Source organism: Pseudophryne corroboree, chromosome 8 (genome assembly GCF_028390025.1).
Source record: "Pseudophryne corroboree isolate aPseCor3 chromosome 8, aPseCor3.hap2, whole genome shotgun sequence".
Taxonomy (NCBI): domain Eukaryota; kingdom Metazoa; phylum Chordata; class Amphibia; order Anura; family Myobatrachidae; genus Pseudophryne; species Pseudophryne corroboree.
This window is the reverse complement of record NC_086451.1, coordinates 441128222-441150349: the sequence shown is the minus strand read 5'-3', so window position 1 is coordinate 441150349 and position 22128 is coordinate 441128222. Positions and strand designations below refer to the sequence as shown.

The following is a 22128-nucleotide window of genomic DNA, read 5'->3' as shown; positions in this document are numbered from 1 at the left end:
ATCACCTGCTGGGAATACAGCTTGTGAATGGCTTCCAAAACTGTCTCCCTGTCAGAAGGAGACATCGGTAAAGCCGACTTTAGGAAACGGCGAGGGGGAGACGTCTCGAATTCCAATTTGTACCCCTGAGATATCACCTGAAGGATCCAGGGGTCTACTTGCGAGTGAGCCCACTGCGCGCTGAAATTCATTGAGACGGGCCCCCACCGTGCCTGATTCTGCTTGTAAAGCCCCAGCGTCATACTGAGGGCTTGGCAGAGGCGGGAGAGGGTTTCTGTTCCTGGGAACTGGCTGATTTCTGCAGCCTTTTTCCTCTCCCTCTGTCACGGGGCAGAAATGAGGAACCTTTTGCCCGCTTGCCCACGAAAAGACTGCGCCTGATAATACGGCGTCTTCTCATGTTGAGAGGCAACCTGGGGTACAAACGTGGATTTCCCAGCTGTTGCCGTGGCCACCAGGTCTGAAAGACCGACCCCAAATAACTCCTCCCCTTAATAAGGCAATACTTCCAAATGCCGTTTGGAATCCGCATCACCTGACCACTGTCGTGTCCATAACCCTCTACTGGTAGAAATGGACAACGCACTTAGACTTGATGCCAGTCGGCAAATATTCCGCTGTGCATCACGCATATATAGAAATGCATCTTTTAAATGCTCTATAGGCAATAATATACTGTCCCTATCTAGGGTATCAATATTTTCAGTCAGGGAATCCGACCACGCCAACCCAGCACTGCACATCCAGGCTGAGGCGATTGCTGGTCGCAGTATAACACCAGTATGTGTGTAAATACCTTTTAGGATGCCCTCCTGCTTTCTATCAGCAGGATCCTTAAGGGCAGCCATCTCAGGAGAGGGTAGAGCCCTTGTTCTTACAAGCGTGTGAGCGCTTTATCCACCCTAGGGGGTGTTTCCCAACGCACCCTAACCTCTGGCGGGAAAGGATATAATGCCAATAACATTTTAGAAATTATCAGTTGTTATCGGGGGAAAACCACGCATCATCACACACCTCATTTAATTTCTCAGATTCAGGAAAACTACAGGTAGTTTTTCCTCACCGAACATAATACCCCTTTTTGGTGGTACTCGTATTATCAGAAATGTGTAAAACATTTTTCATTGCCTCAATCATGTAACGTGTGGCCCTACTGGAAGTCACATTTGTCTCTTCACCGTCGACACTGGAGTCAGTATCCGTGTCGGCGTCTATATCTGCCATCTGAGGTAACGGGCGCTTTAGAGCCCCTGACGGCCTATGAGACGTCTGGACAGGCACAAGCTGAGTAGCCGGCTGTCTCATGTCAACCACTGTCTTTTATACAGAGCTGACACTGTTACGTAATTCCTTCCAACAGTTCATCCACTCAGGTGTTGACCCCCTAGGGGGTGACATCACTATTACAGGCAATCTGCTCCGTCTCTACATCATTTTTCTCCTCATACATGTCGACACAAACGTACCGACATACAGCACACACACAGGGAATGCTCTGATAGAGGACAGGACCCCACTAGCCCTTTGGGGAGACAGAGGGAGAGTTTGCCAGCACACACCAGAGCGCTATATATATATATATATATATACAGGGATAACCTTATATAAGTGTTTTTCCCGTATCTTTAATACTGCGCGTAATTAGTGCCCCCCTCTCTTTTTTAACCCTTTCTGTAGTGTAGTGACTGCAGGGGAGAGCCAGGGAGCTTCCCTCCAACGGAGCTGTGAGGGAAAATGGCGCCAGTGTGCTGAGGAGATAGGCTCCGCCCCCTTATCGGCGGCCTTATCTCCCGTTTTTCTATGTATTCTGGCAGGGGTTAAATGCATCCATATAGCCCAGGAGCTATATGTGATGCATTTTTTGCCATCCAAGGTGTTTTATTGCGTCTCAGGGCGCCCCCCCCCAGCTCCCTGCACCCTCAGTGACCGGAGTGTGAAGTGTGCTGAGAGCAATGGCGCACAGCTGCAGTGCTGTGCGCTACCTTGTTGAAGACAGGACGTCTTCTGCCGCCGATTTTCCGGACCTCTTCTGTCTTCTGGCTCTGTAAGGGGGCCGGCGGCGCGGCTCTGGGACCCATCCATGGCTGGGCCTGTGATCGTCCCTCTGGAGCTAATGTCCAGTAGCCTAAGAAGCCCAATCCACTCTGCACGCAGGTGAGTTCGCTTCTTCTCCCCTTAGTCCCTCGATGCAGTGAGCCTGTTGCCAGCAGGTCTCACTGAAAATAAAAAACCTAAAACTAAACTTTTCACTAAGCAGCTCAGGAGAGCCACCTAGTGTGCACCCTTCTCGTTCGGGCACAAAAATCTAACTGAGGCTTGGAGGAGGGTCATAGGGGGAGGGGCCAGTGCACACCAGGTAGTTCTAAAGCTTTACTTTTGTGCCCAGTCTCCTGCGGAGCCGCTATTCCCCATGGTCCTTACGGAGTCCCCAGCATCCACTTAGGACGTTAGAGAAAACCCGGGTATTTGCACGGGGGCGCGCATTTACCAGGGTTTTTTGGTAGTGGAAAAGGCTCCGTCTGAAAAAACCCAGGTCAAGTGACCCGGAAATCCTACCCGGGTTGGACCCGGTAATGACCCGGGTAAGGGTGTAGTGTAAACAGGTTACCCGGGTCATCCCGGGACCCGTTTATAGCATGTTAAGAGCCCATTCCTCCCTGACCGCAGTATCCCACGAGCGGTCAAGAGGTTGGGGGGGGACAGTGCATGCTGTCAGCGCTGCTGTCTGTCTTGCTATGCAGACAGTAGCGCTGGCCGGGACAGTGTGTGCAGTGCTTCCAGAGTGCTGGGCTTGCCCCCAGCGTGACGGTGGGCAGCATCGCATTGGGGGCGTGGCCTAACGGGACCGAGGCCATGCCCCGAGGGTCCCGATCTGCCGGTTTTCCCGGCGCTTGGAGATGACGTCATCTCCAAGCGCTGGCCAGTAGACACTGCACCCGGCGCAGACCCGGGATATTCCCGGGTCGGCGCCGTTGAGGAAAAGGGGTCCGTCTCGGGTCTGACCTGGCTTGGAACCATGTTCCAAATCCGGGTCAGACCAGAGACTTCTAGTGGAAAAGGGGTATAAGACTTCCTGCTCCCCGTGCACAATACCTGTCTGGTTGTTTATGAGCAATCTTAATTCAATTAAAAAAGTCAGCCGTCCTATTAAATGCAGATTTTCTGGAGTCACTGGTAAAACTAGAAAAAACAACAACAAAGCAAACAGTACTGTATTGTGTAGGCAGCATTACCGTGCAATATGCGACGACTGAGATGGCCACAGGCGGAACAGGGAGAGATGGCCTCTTTTGTGCTTCTGTCTGAGATAGAGAAAGAGAATAAGATACAATTATATGTACAGTCCAAACAGAGCGAAACGCGTGGGAGAATGAGAGAGCATGGTGGCGCTGATTTAGCAGCAGGTACAATCGGCCTATACTGTGTGGGTCGGAGGCTGGTCGGTGCTCAGCGGCGACTAATTCCCTGCATAGCGTGCAAAATCAACCGGGGACATGACAAACGCCAATTCACGAACGTTTAACTGTGGCAGGGACATGTTAAGTCAACTGTGGTGGGATGCGTGAAGCAAGGAACGGCAATTATTTGTGGAGGGCTATATTATGGCCATGCCACTGTATGCCACTCTAGGGCATCAGATATACAACATTTTTCCATGGCAGGGGTAGGCAACCTGTGGCACTCCAGATGCTGTCGAACTACACCTCCCAGCATGCCCTGGCACAGGTCTGCTGTTAGGGCCTGCTAAAACTGTGGCAGGGCCTGCTAAAACTGTGGCAGGGCATGCTGGAAGGTGTAGTACCACAGTAGCTGGAGTACCACAGGTTGCCCATCCCTGCTCTATAGATAAGCAGTGTGGCTGAGCAGAGTTTAGGTTGGCACCTACGCTTCTATTATGTAAATCTGTACTGACACATAGCGATACTCACTCCTTCTTTTTGTGCCTTGCTTTGTCAGTTTCGCAAACAGATCCGATATCTGTCTCTACGCTGGAGGCCAGCGACTGAAAGAGAGGAAGCAGATTTTAAGGGGTTAATGTCAATGCAAAATTATGGCTATGTTGGGTTATTCCCCCCCCCCCCCCCCCGCCCCCAGTTAACCCTCAATTATTGATGTTACAAACATCACGATTACACTCCTCAACAGTTTCCAGTTTTCCAGTTCCTGCAGCCGTCTCACCACAAGAAATTGGCATTAATCCATCATGGGAAAATCACTCTGAGCAATTCACAGGTACGCTATAGTACAGGAGATACCGAGATCATCTCCTCAAGTTCATTACAGTGCGCAGCTGGTGTTTCACCCAAGTACTCTATATCCATGCGTTTATTACAACACATGGTGAGCCAATTTCCACATATGGATTAATATTTGTGAGATCTGCCCCTAATACACCCATTTTCCGGAGGGGGGGAGGGGGAATAACCCCTAAAAAAATATTACGTATCCCCTGGATATTTATAGTGAGATACTCTGCAAAATCAATAGAGATTCATTAAACAACAAACTTATTAAAAAGTACTTTATTTTACAGTAAATTTGTTTATTTATTTATTAACAGTTTCTTATATAGCGCAGCAAATTCCGTTGCGCTTTACAGTTGGAAATAAAAATTATATAACAAACTGGGTGATAATAAACAGTCATAGAGGTAGGAAGGCCCTGCTCGCAAGCTTACAATCTATAGGGAAAATAAGATTTTACTTACCGGTAAATCTATTTCTCGTAGTCCGTAGTGGATGCTGGGGACTCCGTAAGGACCATGGGGAATAGACGGGCTCCGCAGGAGACATGGGCACTTTAAGAAAGAATTTAGATTCTGGTGTGCTCTGGCTCCTCCCTCTATGTCCCTCCTCCAGACCTCAGTTAGAGAAACTGTGCCCGGAAGAGCTGACAGAACAAGGAAAGGATTTTGGTAATCCAGGGCAAGATTCATACCAGCCACACCAATCACAACGTATAACGTGAGATAAACATACCCAGTCAACAGTATGAACAACAACAGAGCAACAGGTCAACCCTGATGCAACCATAACATAACCCTTATTTAAGCAATAACTATATACAAGCATTGCAGAAGAAGTCCGCACTTGGGACAGGCGCCCAGCATCCACTACGGACTACGAGAAATAGATTTACCGGTAAGTAAAATCTTATTTTCTCTAACGTCCTAGTGGATGCTGGGGACTCCGTAAGGACCATGGGGATTATACCAAAGCTCCCAAACGGGCGGGAGAGTGCGGATGACTCTGCAGCACCGATTGAGCAAACACAAGGTCCTCCTCGGCCAGGGTATCAAACTTGTAGAACTTTGCAAAAGTGTTTGAACCTGTCCCCAGTAGCCGCTCTGCAAAGTTGTAATGCCGAGACCCCTCGGGCAGCCGCCCAAGAAGAGCCCACCTTCCTAGTGGAATGGGCCTTAACTGATTTTGGCAGCGGCAATCCAGCCGCCGAATGAGCCTGCTGAATCGTGTTACAGATCCAGCGAGCAATAGTCTGCTTTGAAGCAGGAGCACCAAGCTTGTTGGAAGCATACAAGATAAACAAAGACTCTGTTTTCCTGACCCTAGCCGTTCTGGCTACATAAACCTTCAAAGCCCTGACTACATCAAGCAAGTCGGAATCCTCCAAGTCCGTAGTAGCCACAGGCACCACAATAGGTTGGTTTATATGAAAGGATGAAACCACTTTCGGCAGAAATTGTGGACGGGTCCGCAATTCTGCTCCATCCGCATGGAAAACCAGATAGGGGCTTTTATGTGACAAAGCCGCCAACTCTGACACACGCCTAGCCGAAGTCAAGGCTAATAGCATGACCACATTCCACGTGAGATATTTCAACTCCACCGTTTTGAGTGGTTCAAGCCAGTGGGATTTCAGGAAACTCAACACCACGTTAAGATCCCAAGGTGCCACTGGAGGCACAAAAGGGCGCTGAACATGCAGCACTCCCTTTACAAACGTCTGAACTTCAGGTAGAGAAGTCAACTCCTTTTGAAAGAAAATGGATAGGGACGAAATCTGGACCTTAATGGACCCCAATTTTAGGCCCAAATTCAATCCTGACTGTAGGAAGTGAAGGAAACGGCCCAGCTGGAATTCCTCCGTAGGGGCATTCCTGGCCTCACACCAAGCAACATATTTTCGCCATATACGGTGATAATGTTGAGCTGTCACATGCTTCCTAGCCTTTATCAGCGTAGGAATGACCTCCTCCGGAATGCCTTTCTCCGCTAGGATCCGGCGTTCAACCGCCATGCCGTCAAACGCAGCCGCGGTAAGTCTTGGAACAGACAGGGCCCCTGTTGCAACAAGTCCTGTCTTAGAGGAAGAGGCCACAGGTCCTCTGTGAGCATTTCTTGCAGATCTGGATACCAAGTCCTTCGTGGCCAATCTGGAACAATGAGTATCGTTCTCACTCCTCTTTTTCTTATTATTCTCAGCACCTTGGGTATGAGAGGAAGAGGAGGAAATACATAGACCGACTGGAACACCCACGGTGTCACCAGGGCGTCTACAGCTATCGCCTGAGGGTCTCTTGACCTGGCGCAATACCCCTGTAGTTTTTTGTTGAGGCGGGATGCCATCATGTCCACCTGTGGCAGTACCCACCGCGTTGTAATCTGTGCGAAGACTTCCTGATGAAGTCCCCACTCTCCCGGGTGGAGGTCGTGTCTGCTGAGGAAGTCTGCTTCCCAGTTGTCCACTCCCGGGATGAACACTGCTGACAGTGCGCTTACGTGATTTTTCGCCCAGCGAAGAATTCTGGTGGCTTCCGCCATCGCTACCCTGCTCCTTGTGCCGCCTTGTCGGTTTACATGAGCCACTGCGGTGATGGTGTCTGACTGAATCAGAACCGGTTGGTCGCGAAGCAGGGTCTCCGCTTGACATAGGGCGTTGTATACGGCCCTTAGTTCCAGGATGTTGATGACTTGACCACAGACCTTGGAAATATCTTCCCTGTGTGACTGCTCCCCACCCTCGGAGGCTTGCATCCGTGGTCCCCAGGACCCAGTCCTGAATGCAGAATCTGCGGCCCTCGAGAAGGTGAGCACTCTGCAGCCACCACAGGAGAGACACCCTGGCCCTGGGGGATAGGGTGATTAACCGATGCATCTGAAGATGTGATCCGGACCACTTGTCCAGTAAGTCCCATTAAAAGGTCCTCGCATGGAACCTGCCGAAGGGAATGGCCTCGTATGATGCCACCATCCTTCCCAGGACTCGAGTGCAGTGATGCATTGACACCTGTTTTGGTTTTAATAGGTTCCTGACCAGTGTCATGAGCTCCCGAGCTCTCTCTATTGGGAGCTAAACCCTTTTCTGGTCTGTGTCTAGAATCATGCCTAGGAAAGGCAGACGAGCCGTAGGAACCAACTGCGACTTTGGAAAATTTAGAATCCAGCCGTATTGCCGTTACACTTCCAGAGAAAGTGCTACGCTGATCAGCAACTGCTCTCTTGATCCCGCTTTTATGAGGAGATCGTCCAAGTATGGGATAATTGCGACCCCTTGCTTCCGCAGGAGTACCATCATTTCCGCCATTACCTTGGTAAATATTCTCGGTGCCGTGGAGAGACCAAACGGCAACGTCTGAAATTGGTAATGATAATCATGTACCACAAATCTGAGGTACGCCTGATGAGGTGGATAAATGGGGACATGAAGGTATGCATCCTTTATGTCCAGAGACACCATAAAATACCCCCCTTCCAGGCTTGCGACGACCGCTCTTAGCGATTCCATCTTGAACTTGAGCCTTTTCAGGTATATGTTCAGGGATTTTAAATTCAATATGGGTCTGACCGAACCGTCCGGTTTCGGGACTACAACATGGTCGAATAATAACCCCCTCCTTGTTGAAGGAGGGGAACCTTGACCACCACCTGTTGAAGATACAATTTGTGAATTGCAGTTAACACTGTTTCCCTCTCGTGGGGGGAAGCCGGCAGGGCCGTCGGTAAGGGGGCATATCCTCGAAGTCCAGCTTGTATCCCTGAGACACAATATCTATTGCCCAGGGATCCAACAGGGAGTGAACCCACTTGTGGCTGAAATTTCGAAGACGTGCCCCCACCGGGCCTAGCTCCGCCTGTGGAGCCCCAGCGACATGCGGTGGATTTTGTAGAGGCCGGGAAGGACTTCTGTTCCTGGGAACTAGCTGTGTTGTGCAGCTTCTTTCCTCTGCCCCTGCCTCTGGCAAGAAAGGACGCACCTCAGACTTTCTTGTTTCTTTGTGATCAAAAGGACTGCATTTGATAATGTCGTGCTTTCCTAGGCTGTGCTGGAATATAAGGCAAAAGATCAGAATTACCAGCTATAGCTGTGGAGACCAGGTCTGAGATCCCTTCTCCACACAATCCTCAGCCTTGTAAGGTTAACCTTCCATATGCCTCTTAAGTTGGCATCACCTGTCCATTGCATGTTCCACAGGACACGTCAAGCAGAAATCGACATAGCGTTGACTCTAGAACCCAGCAGACTAATGTCTCTTTGGGCATGTTTTATATATACATCTAAGACAGCATATATATATATATATATATATATATATATATATATATATATATATATATATACACACACATACATACATACATACTAGGGTCTCAATCTCTGCTGACAAGGTATCTGTCCACGCTGCTACAGCGCTATAAACCCATGCCGACACAATCGCCGGTCTGAGTAGAGTACCAGAATGTGTGTAAATGGACTTCAAAGTACTTTTACTGCATGCTATCTGCAGGATCCCTGAGGATAGCTGTTAAGTCAGCGCTACCTTTTGGGCAAACGTGACACCCTAGGGCAGGGGTGGGGAACCTTTTTTCTACCAAGGGCCATTTGGATATTTATAAAATCTTTCGGGGGCCATACAAAAATTATCAACTTAAAAATTAGCCTGCCCCCAGTCAGTTGTTATGCCCCAGTAGATATACCCCCAGTCACTTGTTATACCCCATTAGATATGTCCCCAGTCAGTTGTTATGCCCCATTAGATATGCCCCCAGTCACTTGTTATACCCCATTAGATATGTCCCCAGTCAGTTGTTATGCCCCATTAGATATGCCCCCAGTCAGTTGATATGCCCCATTAGATATGCCCCCAGTCAGTTGTTATGCCCCATTAGATATGCCCCCAGTCAGTTGTTATGCCCCATTAGATATGCCCCCAGTCAGTTGTTATGCCCCATTAGATATGCCCCCAGTCAGTTGTTATGCCCCATTAGATATGCCCCCAGTCAGTTGTTATGCCCCCTAGTAGCGCCGCTTACACACACACATTAAAAGAAGAAAAAAACACAATACTCACCAGCCCCGCTCCTGTTTCTGGACCGCTGCCCTCCGCCTGGCCGCCCGCTCCTCGGAACTTTGGGAGTGCTGCACACGTACACTGCCTGAGCTGGAAGCCGGAGTTCAGGCGTGAGCTCCTGCCTCCGGCTGCTGCTGACGAGAAGGAGCCGGACGCCCGCTGGTAACAAAATCTCAGCAGGCGCCCGGCATCTCCCTCGGTTAGGTGAGCCTTGCCGGGCCTGATTAAGTGGCTTTGCGGGCCTTATACGGCCCGCGGGCCTGAGGTTCCCCACCCCTGCCCTAGGGGAAGATTCCCATCGTATCCTGGCCCTAGTAGGGGAAGGATATTCCCTGAGAATTCTTTGTGGGAAACTGCAGTCTCTTGTCTGGAGATTCCCGCTCTTTTTCATCATGAGAGGAGGGAAATTTACCTCAGCTTTCTTTCCCTTAAACATGTGTACCCTTGTGTCAGGGACAGATGAGTCATCAGTGATATGCAAATCATCTTTTATTACAATAATCATATATTGAATACTTTTCTGCCATTTTGGCTGTAACTTTGCATTATCGTAGTCGACACTGGAGTCAGACTCCGTGTCGATATCAGTGTCTATTATTTTGGATAGTGAGCATTGAGAGACTCTGAAGGTCTCTGCGACATAGGGACAGACGTGGGTAGATTCCCTGTCTGTTCTCTAATCTTTTGTGCAATAAATTTACCTCAGCACTTCATTTCACATATCCAAACAGGTGTCGGCGTTGTCGACGGAGACACCACTCACACACACATTTGCTCCATCTTCTCCTAGGGGAGCCTTTTACCTCAGACATGTCGACACACACGTACCGACACACCACACACTCAGGGAATGCTCATCTGAAGACAATTCCCCCACAAGGCCCTTTGGAGAGATAGAGAGAGAGTATGCCAGCACACACCCCAGCGCTATAAACCCAGGAATAACACAGTAACTTAATGTTAACCCAGTAGCTGCTGTTTATATAGATTTTTGCGCCTAATTATGTGCCCCCCCCTCTCTTTTTACCCTCTTCTACAGTGTATCTGCAGCATACTTGTCTACTCTCCCGGAATGGCCGGGAGGCTCCCGAAAATCGGGTGACCCTCCCGGCCCCCCGGAAGAGCAGGCAAGTCTCCCGATTTGCGGGGTCCCCCCTGCCCGTCCCCCCTGCCCTGGTCCGGGCAGTCGATGACGCGATTCTTGCTGAATCGGGTCATCATAGCCACGCCCCCTGCAGTGTAATGCCGGTGATCGCGGCATTACAGAGCAGGGGGCGTGGCTTAAAGGAGGTGTCACTGTGGCCCCGCCCTTGCTCCACCCCCGTCCCGACCTTGCTCCGCCTTTGTCCCGCCTCCGGCCACCCCCTCCTTTACATCACAGCCTCCCCTGCCCGCCCGCTGAGCCGACCTGGCTGCTCTCTCCCGCAGAGAGCAGCCAGAATATCGGTAAGTATGATCTGCAGGGGAGAGCCTGGGGAGCTTCCTCTCAGCGGAGCTGTGGAGAAAAAATGGCGCAGGTGAGTGCTGAGGAAGAAGCCCCGCCCCCTCGACGGCGGGCTTCGTCCCGCTTAAATATACATTTTCTTGGCGGGGGCTCATACATATATACAGTGCCCAACTGTATATATGTGTACTTTTGCCAAAAGAGGTCCATATGCTGCCCAGGGCTGCTTCTCTCCCCTCTGTCCCACGATGCAGGGAGTCTGTTGCCAGCAGAGCTCCCTGAAAATAAAAAACCTAACAAAATACTTTCTCACAGCAAGCTCAGGAGAGCTCACTGAACAGCACCCAGCTCGTCCGGTCTCAAACTGAGGTCTGGAGGAGGGACATAGAGGGAGGAGCCAGAGCACACCAGAATCTAAATTCTTTCTTAAAATGCCCATGTCTACTGCGGAGCCCGTCTATTCCCCATGGTCCTTACGGAGTCCCCAGCATCCACTAGGACGTTAGAGAAATAGGCATGGATACACAAGAATAGGTGCTATCTATTGCATAGTTGTCCACCAGATTGCAAAGGTTCTTGGTGGGCTGTATGATATGGTCATAGAAACATAGAAACATAGAAACATAGAATTTGTCGGCAGATAAGAACCACTTGGCCCATCTAGTCTGCCCCTTTTTTTTTTTTTTATATATTATTTTTTTTTATCACTAACCTTATTTGATCCTTATTTCTTTGTAAGGATATCCTTATGTCTATCCCATGCATGTTTAAATTGCTCTACTGTCTTAGCCTCTACCACCTCTGATGGGAGGCTATTCCACTTGTCCACTACCCTTTCTGTGAAATAATTTTTCCGCAAATTTCCCCTGAACCTCCCCCCCTCCAGTCTCAGTGCATGTCCTCGTGTCCTATTGCTTCTCTTCATTTGGAGAATGTTTCCCTCCTGGACTTTGTTAAAACCCTTCATATATTTGAAAGTTTCTATCATGTCCCCCCTTTCTCTTCTCTGCTCCAAACTATACATATTGAGATTTCTTAGTCTTTCTGGGTATGTTTTGTGATGTAGGCCATGCACCATTTTAGTTGCCCTCCTTTGTACAGTTTCTAATGTATTAATATCCTTTTGAAGATATGGCCTCCAGAACTGAATACAGTATTCTAGATGAGGCCGTACCAATGACCTATACAGTGGCATTATTACTTCTTTCTTTCTGCTGCTGATTCCTCTCCCAATGCAGCCAAGCATCTGACTAGCCTTCCTCATTGCCTTGTTACATTGCTTACCTGCCTTTAAGTCATCTGAAATAGTGACTCCTAGATCCCTTTCCTCCTCAGTAGTTTCCAGTATAGTGCCATTAATACTGTATTTAGCTTTAGGATTTTTGAGACCCAAGTGCATGATTTTGCATTTTTTGGCATTAAACTGTAATTGCCAGACTCTTGACCATTCCTCTAGTCTACCTAGATCCTCAATCATTTGTTTTACCCCACCTGGTGTGTCTACCCTGTTGCATACCTTTGTGTCATCTGCAAAAAGGCATACTTTCCCTTTAATCCCATTTGCAATGTCACCAATAAAGATATTGAAAAGCACTGGTCCAAGTACAGATCCCTGGGGTACTCCACTGGTAACATTTCCCTCCTGTGAATGCACTCCATTTACCACAACTCTCTGTTTTCTATCCTTCAACCAAGATCTTATCCATTCAATAATCCTAATATCCAATCCCAAACTTTCAAGTTTATTTAGCAGTCTGCGATGTGGAACTGTGTCAAAAGCCTTACTAAAGTCAAGATAAGCTATATCCATGGCTCCACCTTTATCCATCACTTTAGTCACACAATCAAAAAAGTCAATAAGATTTGTTTGACATGATCTTCCCCCAGTGAATCCATGCTGTTTGGGATCCAGTAAATTGCCGGATTTGAGATGATCTACAACTCTTTCTTTTAAGAGTGTTTCCATCAATTTCCCTACTACTGATGTAAGACTCACTGGTCTGTAGTTGTTTGCCTCTTCCTTGCTTCCACTTTTGTGCAGTGGGACTACGTTTGCTCTTTTCAAGTCCCCTGGAATTTCTCCTGTAGCTAATGACTGGTTGAATAATTCTGTCAATGGTGCTACCAGCACCTCTTTAAGTTCTTTTAGTATCCTTGGATGTATCCCATCTGGCCCCATAGATTTGTCCACTTTCAGCTTTGAGAGTTCTGTTAGGACCTTCTCCTCTGTAAATGTACTTGTTTCATTTTCCTGAATATCCCTGCAACTTAACTGTGGCCCCTTCCCCTCTCTTTCAGTAGTAAATACTGAGCAAAAATAATCATTAAGATGATCTGCTATTAAATTGTCTCCCTCAACAAGATTCCCAGTGTCCGTCTTTAGTTTTATAATTCCGCCTTTTGTTTTTCTTTTTTCGCTTATATACCTAAAAAAAGTTTTGCCTCCTTTACCCACTGACTGGGCCATTTTCTCCTCAGCTTGTGCCTTTGCACATCTGATTACCTTCTTTGTCTCCTTCTGTCTAACAAGATATATCTTTTTGTCTTCATTATTTTGTGTCTGCTTATATTTCCTAAAAGCCATCTTTTTTGCTCTCACAATATTTGCTACTTCTTTTGCAAACCACACTGGCTTCCTTTTCCTTGTGTTTTTCCTAACAGTTTTGATACAAAGGTCTGTTGCCTTCAATATTGCACATTTGAATGTTTTCCACCTCTCCTGCACTGTTTCCAAGTTCCTCCACTCTGCCAAAGAATCGCTTACACATTTTCCCATCCCTACAAAATCAGCCTTCCTAAAATCCAACACCTTTGTTTTTGTATGGGACGAGTCAGTCTCTGTCTTAATGCTGAACCATACTGCTTGATGATCACTGGATCCGAGGTTTTCACCCACTTTTACGTCTGATAATCTGTCTCCATTTGTAAGTATTAAGTCTAATATTGCGTCTTTCCGAGTGGGCTCCCTCACCAATTGGTGGAGGGATGCTCCCTGAAGGGAATTTAAAATGTTCCTACTTCTAGTGGAACTAGCAACAGACACCTCCCAGTTTACATCAGGAAGATTAAAGTCTCCCATGATTATTACCTCTCCTTTTAATGCCATTTTAGTTATGTCCTGCAATAGGTTCTTGTCAAGTTCCTCTTCCTGACCTGGTGGCCTGTATATCACGCCAATACGAATAATCAACTTTTCCCCTGTTTCTATGGTCACCCAAAGGGCCTCAGTTTTTTCTTCAATACTTTGTATTAATGTAGTATTTATGGCATTTTTTACATACATTGCTACCCCTCCCCCGATTTTTCCAATTCTGTCCTTCCTAAACAAAGTATATCCCGGTATAGCTATGTCCCAGTCATGATTTTCATTGTACCATGACTCTGTAATTGCCACAATGTCTAGATCATCCCTTGTCATTATTGCAGTTAGTTCTGGGATTTTATTTCCTAAGCTCCTAGCATTTGCACACATAGCTTTTAGAGTTTTGTTTGTGCTTTTTCTGTTCCTAGCTATGTTCTTCTCTCTGCCTATTTTTATTTGGTTTTGATCTGAATTATCTTCTGTTGCTGTGGATATGCTTCCTATTCCCTTTGCCTGCAGAAACAATACCTCTGTGTTGGGGGAGCAGATTTCTTTATTCCTATTTGGTTCACTGCCCCCCTTTGTTAGTTTAAATAGCTCTTGATGAAGCATCCAAACTGTTCAGTTAGTATTTTCGTTCCCGTTGAAGATGGGTGCAGGCCGTCACTTTTGTATAAGCTCCTATCTTGCCAGATGGTGTGACTATGGCCTATAAATCCAAATCTCTCCTCATTGCACCATGTCCTTAGCCAAACATTGAAGTTTCTGATGCAATGAGTTCTGTCTTCCCCTCTGTGTACTGGCAATACTTCTGAAAAAGATACAGTGGTTGCCACCTGCTTCAGAGCAGTCCCTAACTTCCTAAATTCATCTTTTACAGCAATGAGTTCTGCATTTGCCAGGTCATTTGTCCCTAGGTGGACAATGACATCCACCTCCCCATCTTTTCTTGCTGCCTTCACAATTCTTAGCATGCGCTCTTTATCCCTTGGAGCTGTGGCTCCAGGTAAGCACCTTACTTGTTTCTCTACTTCATTTGCATTTCCCAGATGTATTCCTCTAATAATGGAATCTCCCAAAAGAAGTGCAGTCCTTTTTGGAGATTCAATTTTCCTGTTCCATTTCCTGTTCCTATGGTTGGTAGATGTCCCCATATCCTCCTGTTCTGTAGTGCCTCTATTAGTTGTATCTTCCAGCCCTGCAAGAGTAGCATACGAGTTTTGCAGTGTCACCGCTTGCGGGAGGTGTCTGTGTCCCTCTGGAAACCTCTGCCCTTGAGAGCCCACAGTAGTCCAGGCAGAATGTCTTCTGGTGGCTCTCTGAGGCAGTGGAGGCTTCAAAGACACAGACATCTTACAAATCTCAGCATGCAGTTTTGCTATCTCCTCCTTCAGCAGAGAAAATTGCTCACAGATTGGACAGCAGCTGAGTCTCCACGCTGCCTCTTTCCAAACAAATGCTTTACATCCATTGCACTGCACAAGGCCAAACATTGTATCAGATGTGAATGGTATTGCAAATTTGTGTGTTACTTGGTGTATTTTAAAACTCACCTGTTGCTGTATTCTAACTCACCTGCTGCTGTTACAAACTCACTTAATAAGCCAAGCCTCACTTTATAATGCACGCCTGGTCATATAGCAATGGTGAACCGGGTACGAGAGGAAGGGAAAGTGAAGAATGAGAAGACATGTGAAGATATGTGTGGACTGTGCAGACTGGATGCAATTTGATTGGAAGGTTTATGAAAGTTATGTGGGTGGGTCTGGAATTTGATATGCTTCCCTAAAGAGGTGAGTTTTCAGGGAACGCTTGAAGGTTTGGAGACTAGTGGAGAATAAACAATGAGATCAGCCCCAGCTTCAAAAATTAAAATACTCCAAGATTTGTTGAACAACAGAAAGAACCGTAATACATAACAGTGAGGACGCCTCAAGGAGTTAAACTGCAAAGCGGACTCTTCAGACGGAGATCCCGGTGACGCGGGTCGCTCTAGAACTGGAAACACATGAGTGTTTTGGAATGCGAGCAGCCATGCTTGACCCTAACGTGTCCTATTTTAATGCACTATTAATTATTTATTTCCTCATTCCTGTTTACGAATGTTTAAGAAAAGCACCATGACCGTTTGATAGAAACTGCGGACGAACCCTGCAGGTCATATCCTTTCGCTATTCCTAAATATGGGCTGATAGATCGATCAATCGATATATAGAGGGCGGTATATATATCATACTGCATGAGATACATTCCGTCTTTGGTTATGACCAGGGAATCCTACCGCACATTCTCCTGGATCCCTCTCAAGGGGAATCCTATGGTGAGAAGCCTACAGGCTTCTGTAGGCAACGCCACGTATAGATGGCAGAGCCGAAACTAGACTTTTTGGTGCCCTGTGCTAGAAAGAGAATTGAAGGTATTCTTCAAATAGGTAAAATTCTCTAGCGTTCTCTGTAAGGACAGATAGCTCAATGAATAGAGTGTCTGACTGCAATGCCATAGGTGATGGGTTTGAGTCCCAGGTATGTCAGCGTCTTGAACTGTAATAAAGGACAGTGTGACTGAATAACAAAGAGCTGTCAAGTGAAGTTCATGAATGCTGTATATGTATTAGTGATGGAAGGGGTGGGGGAAGGAGACAGGGGTGGTCAGGAGATGCTGTGCTTGTGGAAGCTACAAGTGAAAGTAATTAAAAAAGATAATTGACAAGTGCTGCCAACAGTGCCCCCTACCCAGCAGCGCTATGTACGGTGCCCCCTCCGCACACACCTAGTTACGGCCCTGATAGATATTGTTGCTTATCAGGTACAAGCTCCGGAACGGTTCACTTTCCAGAGCTTGAGACATATGGGGAATGCGGCAAACCACAGAAAAATTTCAGCATTCTGACCGCATTTACCCTTAGTACATCCCACCCAATAGACAGACATCTATCTTACCAACCTAAGGTTGTTACTGTCAATTAATGACAGAACCGAAGATAATCAGTAACAGATAAGCAGTAAAGCGAGATGGACCTAAAATATAAAATAATCATTCTGCGACTTGGCAGGTATAATTACAGTGGTTCTGCATGATTGCAACGGAGAAAGCCACCGGACCACATTCCTTGCCGTCACACTGGGTTCTGGGTGTACAGTATACACCTAGCAACGACAGGAGCGGAGTTTATGAACTGTAAAGATGCCAAGGGCTATATATTTCCCTGTACCATTGTTAGGTGCGTACATAGATTAGTATGGATTCCTATGGCAGCTATCATTCTGTGCAGGTCATTAATACACACAACTACATAGTATTATGGTAAGTGAAGGCATCCTGGGACCTTTTTATGAAGCCTACAGATGGAGCCATGTTCATTTATCCCTTTAATAGGATGAACTGAGCCAGGGCAGTCAGACTAAGGGGGACATTTACTAAGCAGTGATAAGATCGGAGAAATGAGCCAGTGGAGAAGTTACTCCATCAACCAATCAGCAGCTCTGTATAACTTTATAGTATGCAAATTATAGATGTTACTTCAGTGCTGATTGGTTGCCATGGGCAACTTCTCCACTGGCTCACTTCTCCGCTCTTATCACTGCTTAGTAAATGTCCCCCTTAATCCCCTGCTTTAATGACTTAATCCCCTGCTGTATTGTTCTCTCTGTATTGTATTGCAGCTGAGAATAATAGATGAAAGGCTTATGCTAATAAGCCATAGTGCACCTAGGTGCAGCAGCGAAGCCAAGATGAGCAAGGCTCCATCTGTATATAACAATCGCAGACACATCCCGCATTAATGTCAGTATCCCAGCACGCGCTACCCCCATACAATGGGGCAGATGTACTAAGCCTGGAGAAGTGATCAAGCAGTGATAAAGAGGTGATAATGCACCAGCCAATCATTTAGGGGTTTATTCATGAAGCAGTGAAAAGAGTGGAGAAGTGAGCCTGTGGAGGTGTTGCCCATGGCAACCAATCAGCTGCTCCCTACAATTGTATCGTATGCAAATTATAAACGTTACTTCAATGCTGATTGGTTGCTTTGGGCAACTTCTCCACTGGCTCACTTCTCCACACTTTCCACTGCTTCATGAATAGACCCCTAAGGGTTTAAAAAATGACAGTTAGGAGCTGAATGGCTGGTCCGTTATCACCTTGCACTTATCACTCCTCTGGGCTTAATACATCCGTCCCAATGTTTGGTGACTTTGTAATTGTTTTTTATTGGACACTCCATGGAGTAGGAGGATCTTTCTGGATCCCTCTCCACCACGGCTGGTAATATTCCACTAAACTTTTTGGATTAAGACAAGGGAGACTGGAGGCGGAGAGAGAATTTTGGGCGTTGCCATGGTAATAGCGAAACTACCTGCAATGGAGGAGTCATAGGGATAGCTGTATTAAGGATTCTTAAAATGAAAAGACGAGGTGTTGCCAATGGCAACCAATCAGAGTACAGCTATCATTTTGCTATTGCATTATAGAAAATGATAGATAGAATATGACTGGTTGCTAGGGTAAATACCTCCACTAGTCTGTTTTAGAATCTGTAGTAAATCTAGCCCTTAGCCGTAATAATGCATCACCTGTTCATAGGCTTATAAGTCCATTTCATGGTGGTGATGGCTGTGGTGATGCTCAGAGGGTTTCAGGTTGTTCATGGAGAGTGCGTGTAAGAATAATGGTGATTGGACAACACTGAAGGGTGTTGTGAGGGAACGTGTTGAGTTTGGGTTGTTGAGTTCTGGCCATATTCCGTCGTGACATATTTTTGGGGGATCGTGCCTGCTGATGTATGGGGGCCATTTCCAAGCTGCTATTGGTGGCAGCAGCTCCCACACTGAAATCACCTTCAGGCAGTGGTCACCTGATTCCGGTTCATGCGGGGGGCAAAAGAGGAGCCCTTCTCACCACTATAAGACTGCTGGGGTACATTTCACAACACCAGGGACCGGCTTTGCTGAGACAGCCGATATTCGCAAGCGCTCTCCAGTCTCTGGGCAACCAATATGTTTTAGGCTCACTGTGAAACGCGGCAATATGGACGATTATCTCCACATTTCATGTATGGAAAACATATTCCTAAACACAGACACATAATAAAGCCATAAGCAATCGGTGTCAGCGGCCCAGTCGCAGTGTGTCCCAGTCTGTATCTGTTTGCACATACATAAACACGCCCGCTGAGTTATATTGGGCCACTCTAAGCTAAAACGGGCGCAAGTGTCAGAGTAACGCAAAACAGTAAGGGCACATGCGTGTGCGCAGTCAGTGATATGGACATGTGCTGAGAGATTTTACACTACGCAAACTGCCCTAAAGTCTCACTCTGAGGGGGAGATGTATCAAACCTTGGAGAGAGATAAAGTACCAGACAGTCAGCTCCTGTCATTTTTCAATCCCAACCTGTAACATGGCAGTTAGGAGCTGATTGGTTTGTACCTTAGCTGATGGAGACTGCCGCCCACCGGAATGCGCCGTGGCGGCACTGCTCCTTCCGCACATAATGCTCCTGGACATTAGTAAGGTGCTACCGGAAAGGATTTTTCTCATGCTGCCAACAATGGCTCTTCACCTGATGTGCCCTGCATGTGCCCTGGTGTCAGCTACTGTCAGTCTCAGTGGCGTATGCTGAAGTGCGTGCTGTGCAGGCCTGGCAAACAAAGGGTTAAGCGCCAGGGGTCATGGGAAAGCAGCTGTGTTAAAAAAGGCCCCTGCTCTGTGGGAGGCGACAGGAAATGCTGGGTCACATTTTCAGGACCCCAAGCATCCTTCTCCTATTATACAACCCTACGTGTCTACACATCGCCTGCGCCTGTCCATCCGTACCTGCTGGCTATACCCACAGCCCCGATGCCCAGGTCCACCCTGACGTACTGACCGAACCACTATAGTAAAACTGGAAGGAGATTCCACCCTTCCTCCCCCTGTTGCTTGATGTTCCAGTATCTATTAATGCACTACACTGCACACAGTGAAGTCAGCCAATACACAGCCCATCAATCTGCACAGTGCCTCGTGCCTCAGTCACCTCGCCAGCCCCGAGTGAATTCCTAGGCTGTATTTTTACTAGAATTAAAAGGGGCAGACAGAACGCCTGTTTGCAGAGCGCATCTTGTTTGAATTCAAACTGCGCACGCTCTGGAAATTAGCAGGTGCGAGCCACACAGGTAATGCGCATTTCTACACTTATAGCTAAAAAGACGGAACTGGGTGATGACGGGGTGTTTTCACATAAGCAAAGTTCAGGTCAGATAACTGCGAGCTAGGCGGAGTTTCCCATTGGCGCAAACACGCCTATTTGGAGATGTACCTTTTGCACCTAGTATAGGACAGGCGCGAGTGAGTAGCGACGATGAGGAGCACTAGCAGCAAACCAAGCGCACCTGCCGAAGTATCTCAAGCTGCGTGCTACCCCGCCGATGGAGCATTTCTCCCAAGTGCCCTCCTTTGGAGTAACATACGCCCGATTTACAGATGTGTCCTCATATACCTAGCCTCTATACGCCATACAGCGCCAGATGCCTGGCCGCACCAGGAGATGCAGCGTCTTTTTCTTTAAATGATTTATCTTACTCAGAAAGCAGATGCAGCGAAACACCTCTTCATCTGCGTTGAAGTCGCAGATGAAGCACAACGGAACCTGGCTTGGAAAAAAGCAGCAGCGGACACATGGTAGCACTTCATATGCAGATTCAGACACATTCGGCCACAGATAAACAAAATGGCAGACATCCCATTGGCCAGAGCAGTCTAGCAGGCTAGTTTTCTCAGTATCAGACGCACATTTTGAGCAAGAGGACCAGATGTGCCGAGAGGGGCTTTTGGCGTGACTGCGCCCACGGTGTATGGGACACATCTGTACTTCCAGGTCTGCAACAGGTCCAGAGTATGATGCACCATCATGAACATGCGACCAACACTCAGAAAACGGCGGTTTTTGGAGTTCTGGACGCATTTCCCTTATGTACCAAGCTGCGGAATGCATCCTGTAGGCAGCGCCAACTGTAGATGGCATTGCCTAATACAAGCCTACGGGCTTCTATTCGCATTCTTCCTGAGAGGGATCAATTTGGATGGCATCCAGTGTCCTCTGCGGCGAGCGCGTCATTATGCACAAGCGCTAAAGAATTCCCGGGTCATAAATGCAGACCTTCTGTCATCGCAGAGGACAGCTCTTTTCGGGAGAGATGTCTTAGCGATTTTAATCACAATTCTACATACTGGCGGTATTAACGATGGTATGTACCCGATAAGTGGCAGGATGCAAGGCGGCCACAATGCAATGCGTAGAACATCCCGCCCCCACTATCCTTCTGCAATATACAGAATTATTTATATTTATAAACTCAATTGCCAGGGCAGAAGCTGCCCCTCAGTCCATCTCTACTCAAGGGGGGAGAGTTATCAATTAGTTTCTTAAGGCCCGTACACACTGGTCGATATATCGGCCGTTCTCTTGAACGGCCGATATATTGCGGGACCGTCGGCCAGTGTGTACGGCCGATACGTCTGTGAACTCAGTCGTTCACAGACGTATCGCGTCGGCCGCGCAGCACAGCCGACGGCCAATATATCTACCGATATATTGGCGCGTCACTGTGTGTGTATGGGGCGTTCGGCCGACCGCCCGTACACATGCTGCAGCGGCCGGCGGTGATTGACAGCTGAACTGGGCGGGCGTGTGTACACGCCCGCCCAGTTCATGACGTCAGTCCCCGACGGATTGAGCAGTGTGTATGCTGAACAGACTGCTCGATCCGTCCATAGATATATCTGCAGATCAATTGATCTGCAGATATATCTATTAGTGTGTACCCACCTTAAGGGGTCTATTCCTGAAGCAGTGAAAAGTGTGGAGAAGTGAGCCATTGGAGAAGCTGCCCATGGCAACCAATCAGCATTGAAGTAACATTTATAATTTGCATACTATAAAATTATACAGAGCAGCTGATTGGTTGCCATGGGCAACTTCTCCACTGGCTCACTTCTCCACAGTTTTCACTGCTTCATGAATAGACCCCTTACTCTCATATTACAGGCTGTGCTAGAATAATGAAAGTTAAAAGCTGAATGCCTGCTACTTTTTTTTATTTATCTTCCTCTAAGATTTGATAAATCTCACCCAAAGTCAGGGACAAAAGACGCAGGGCCGTCTCCCCATCTGCGGCCCGCCTCTCTCCAATGGTTAAGGTCTTGCTTACTTAGACTATGGCTACAGAAAGCTTAATATATTTGAATACAGGATATGGCAAAATACACAAACACATTATCTATACACAGTGACACAATACTGCCTCTAATTGC

At 47.4% G+C, this 22128-nt stretch overlaps 1 protein-coding gene across 4 annotated transcripts in view; it reads right to left on the bottom strand.

Annotated features, from left to right (window-relative positions):
- Positions 1–22128, bottom strand: part of LOC134949490 (regulator of G-protein signaling 3-like) — a 99950-nt gene that overhangs the window by 26250 nt on the left and 51572 nt on the right. For all 4 annotated transcript variants that reach the window (XM_063938090.1, XM_063938089.1, XM_063938088.1 and 1 more), the window contains exons 3-4: positions 3930–4003; positions 3234–3302 (exon numbers count right to left, since the gene is read on the bottom strand). In XM_063938090.1, the coding sequence (XP_063794160.1) occupies positions 3234–3302; positions 3930–4003 (143 nt within the window). The remainder of the gene's footprint in view (positions 1–3233; positions 3303–3929; positions 4004–22128) is intronic.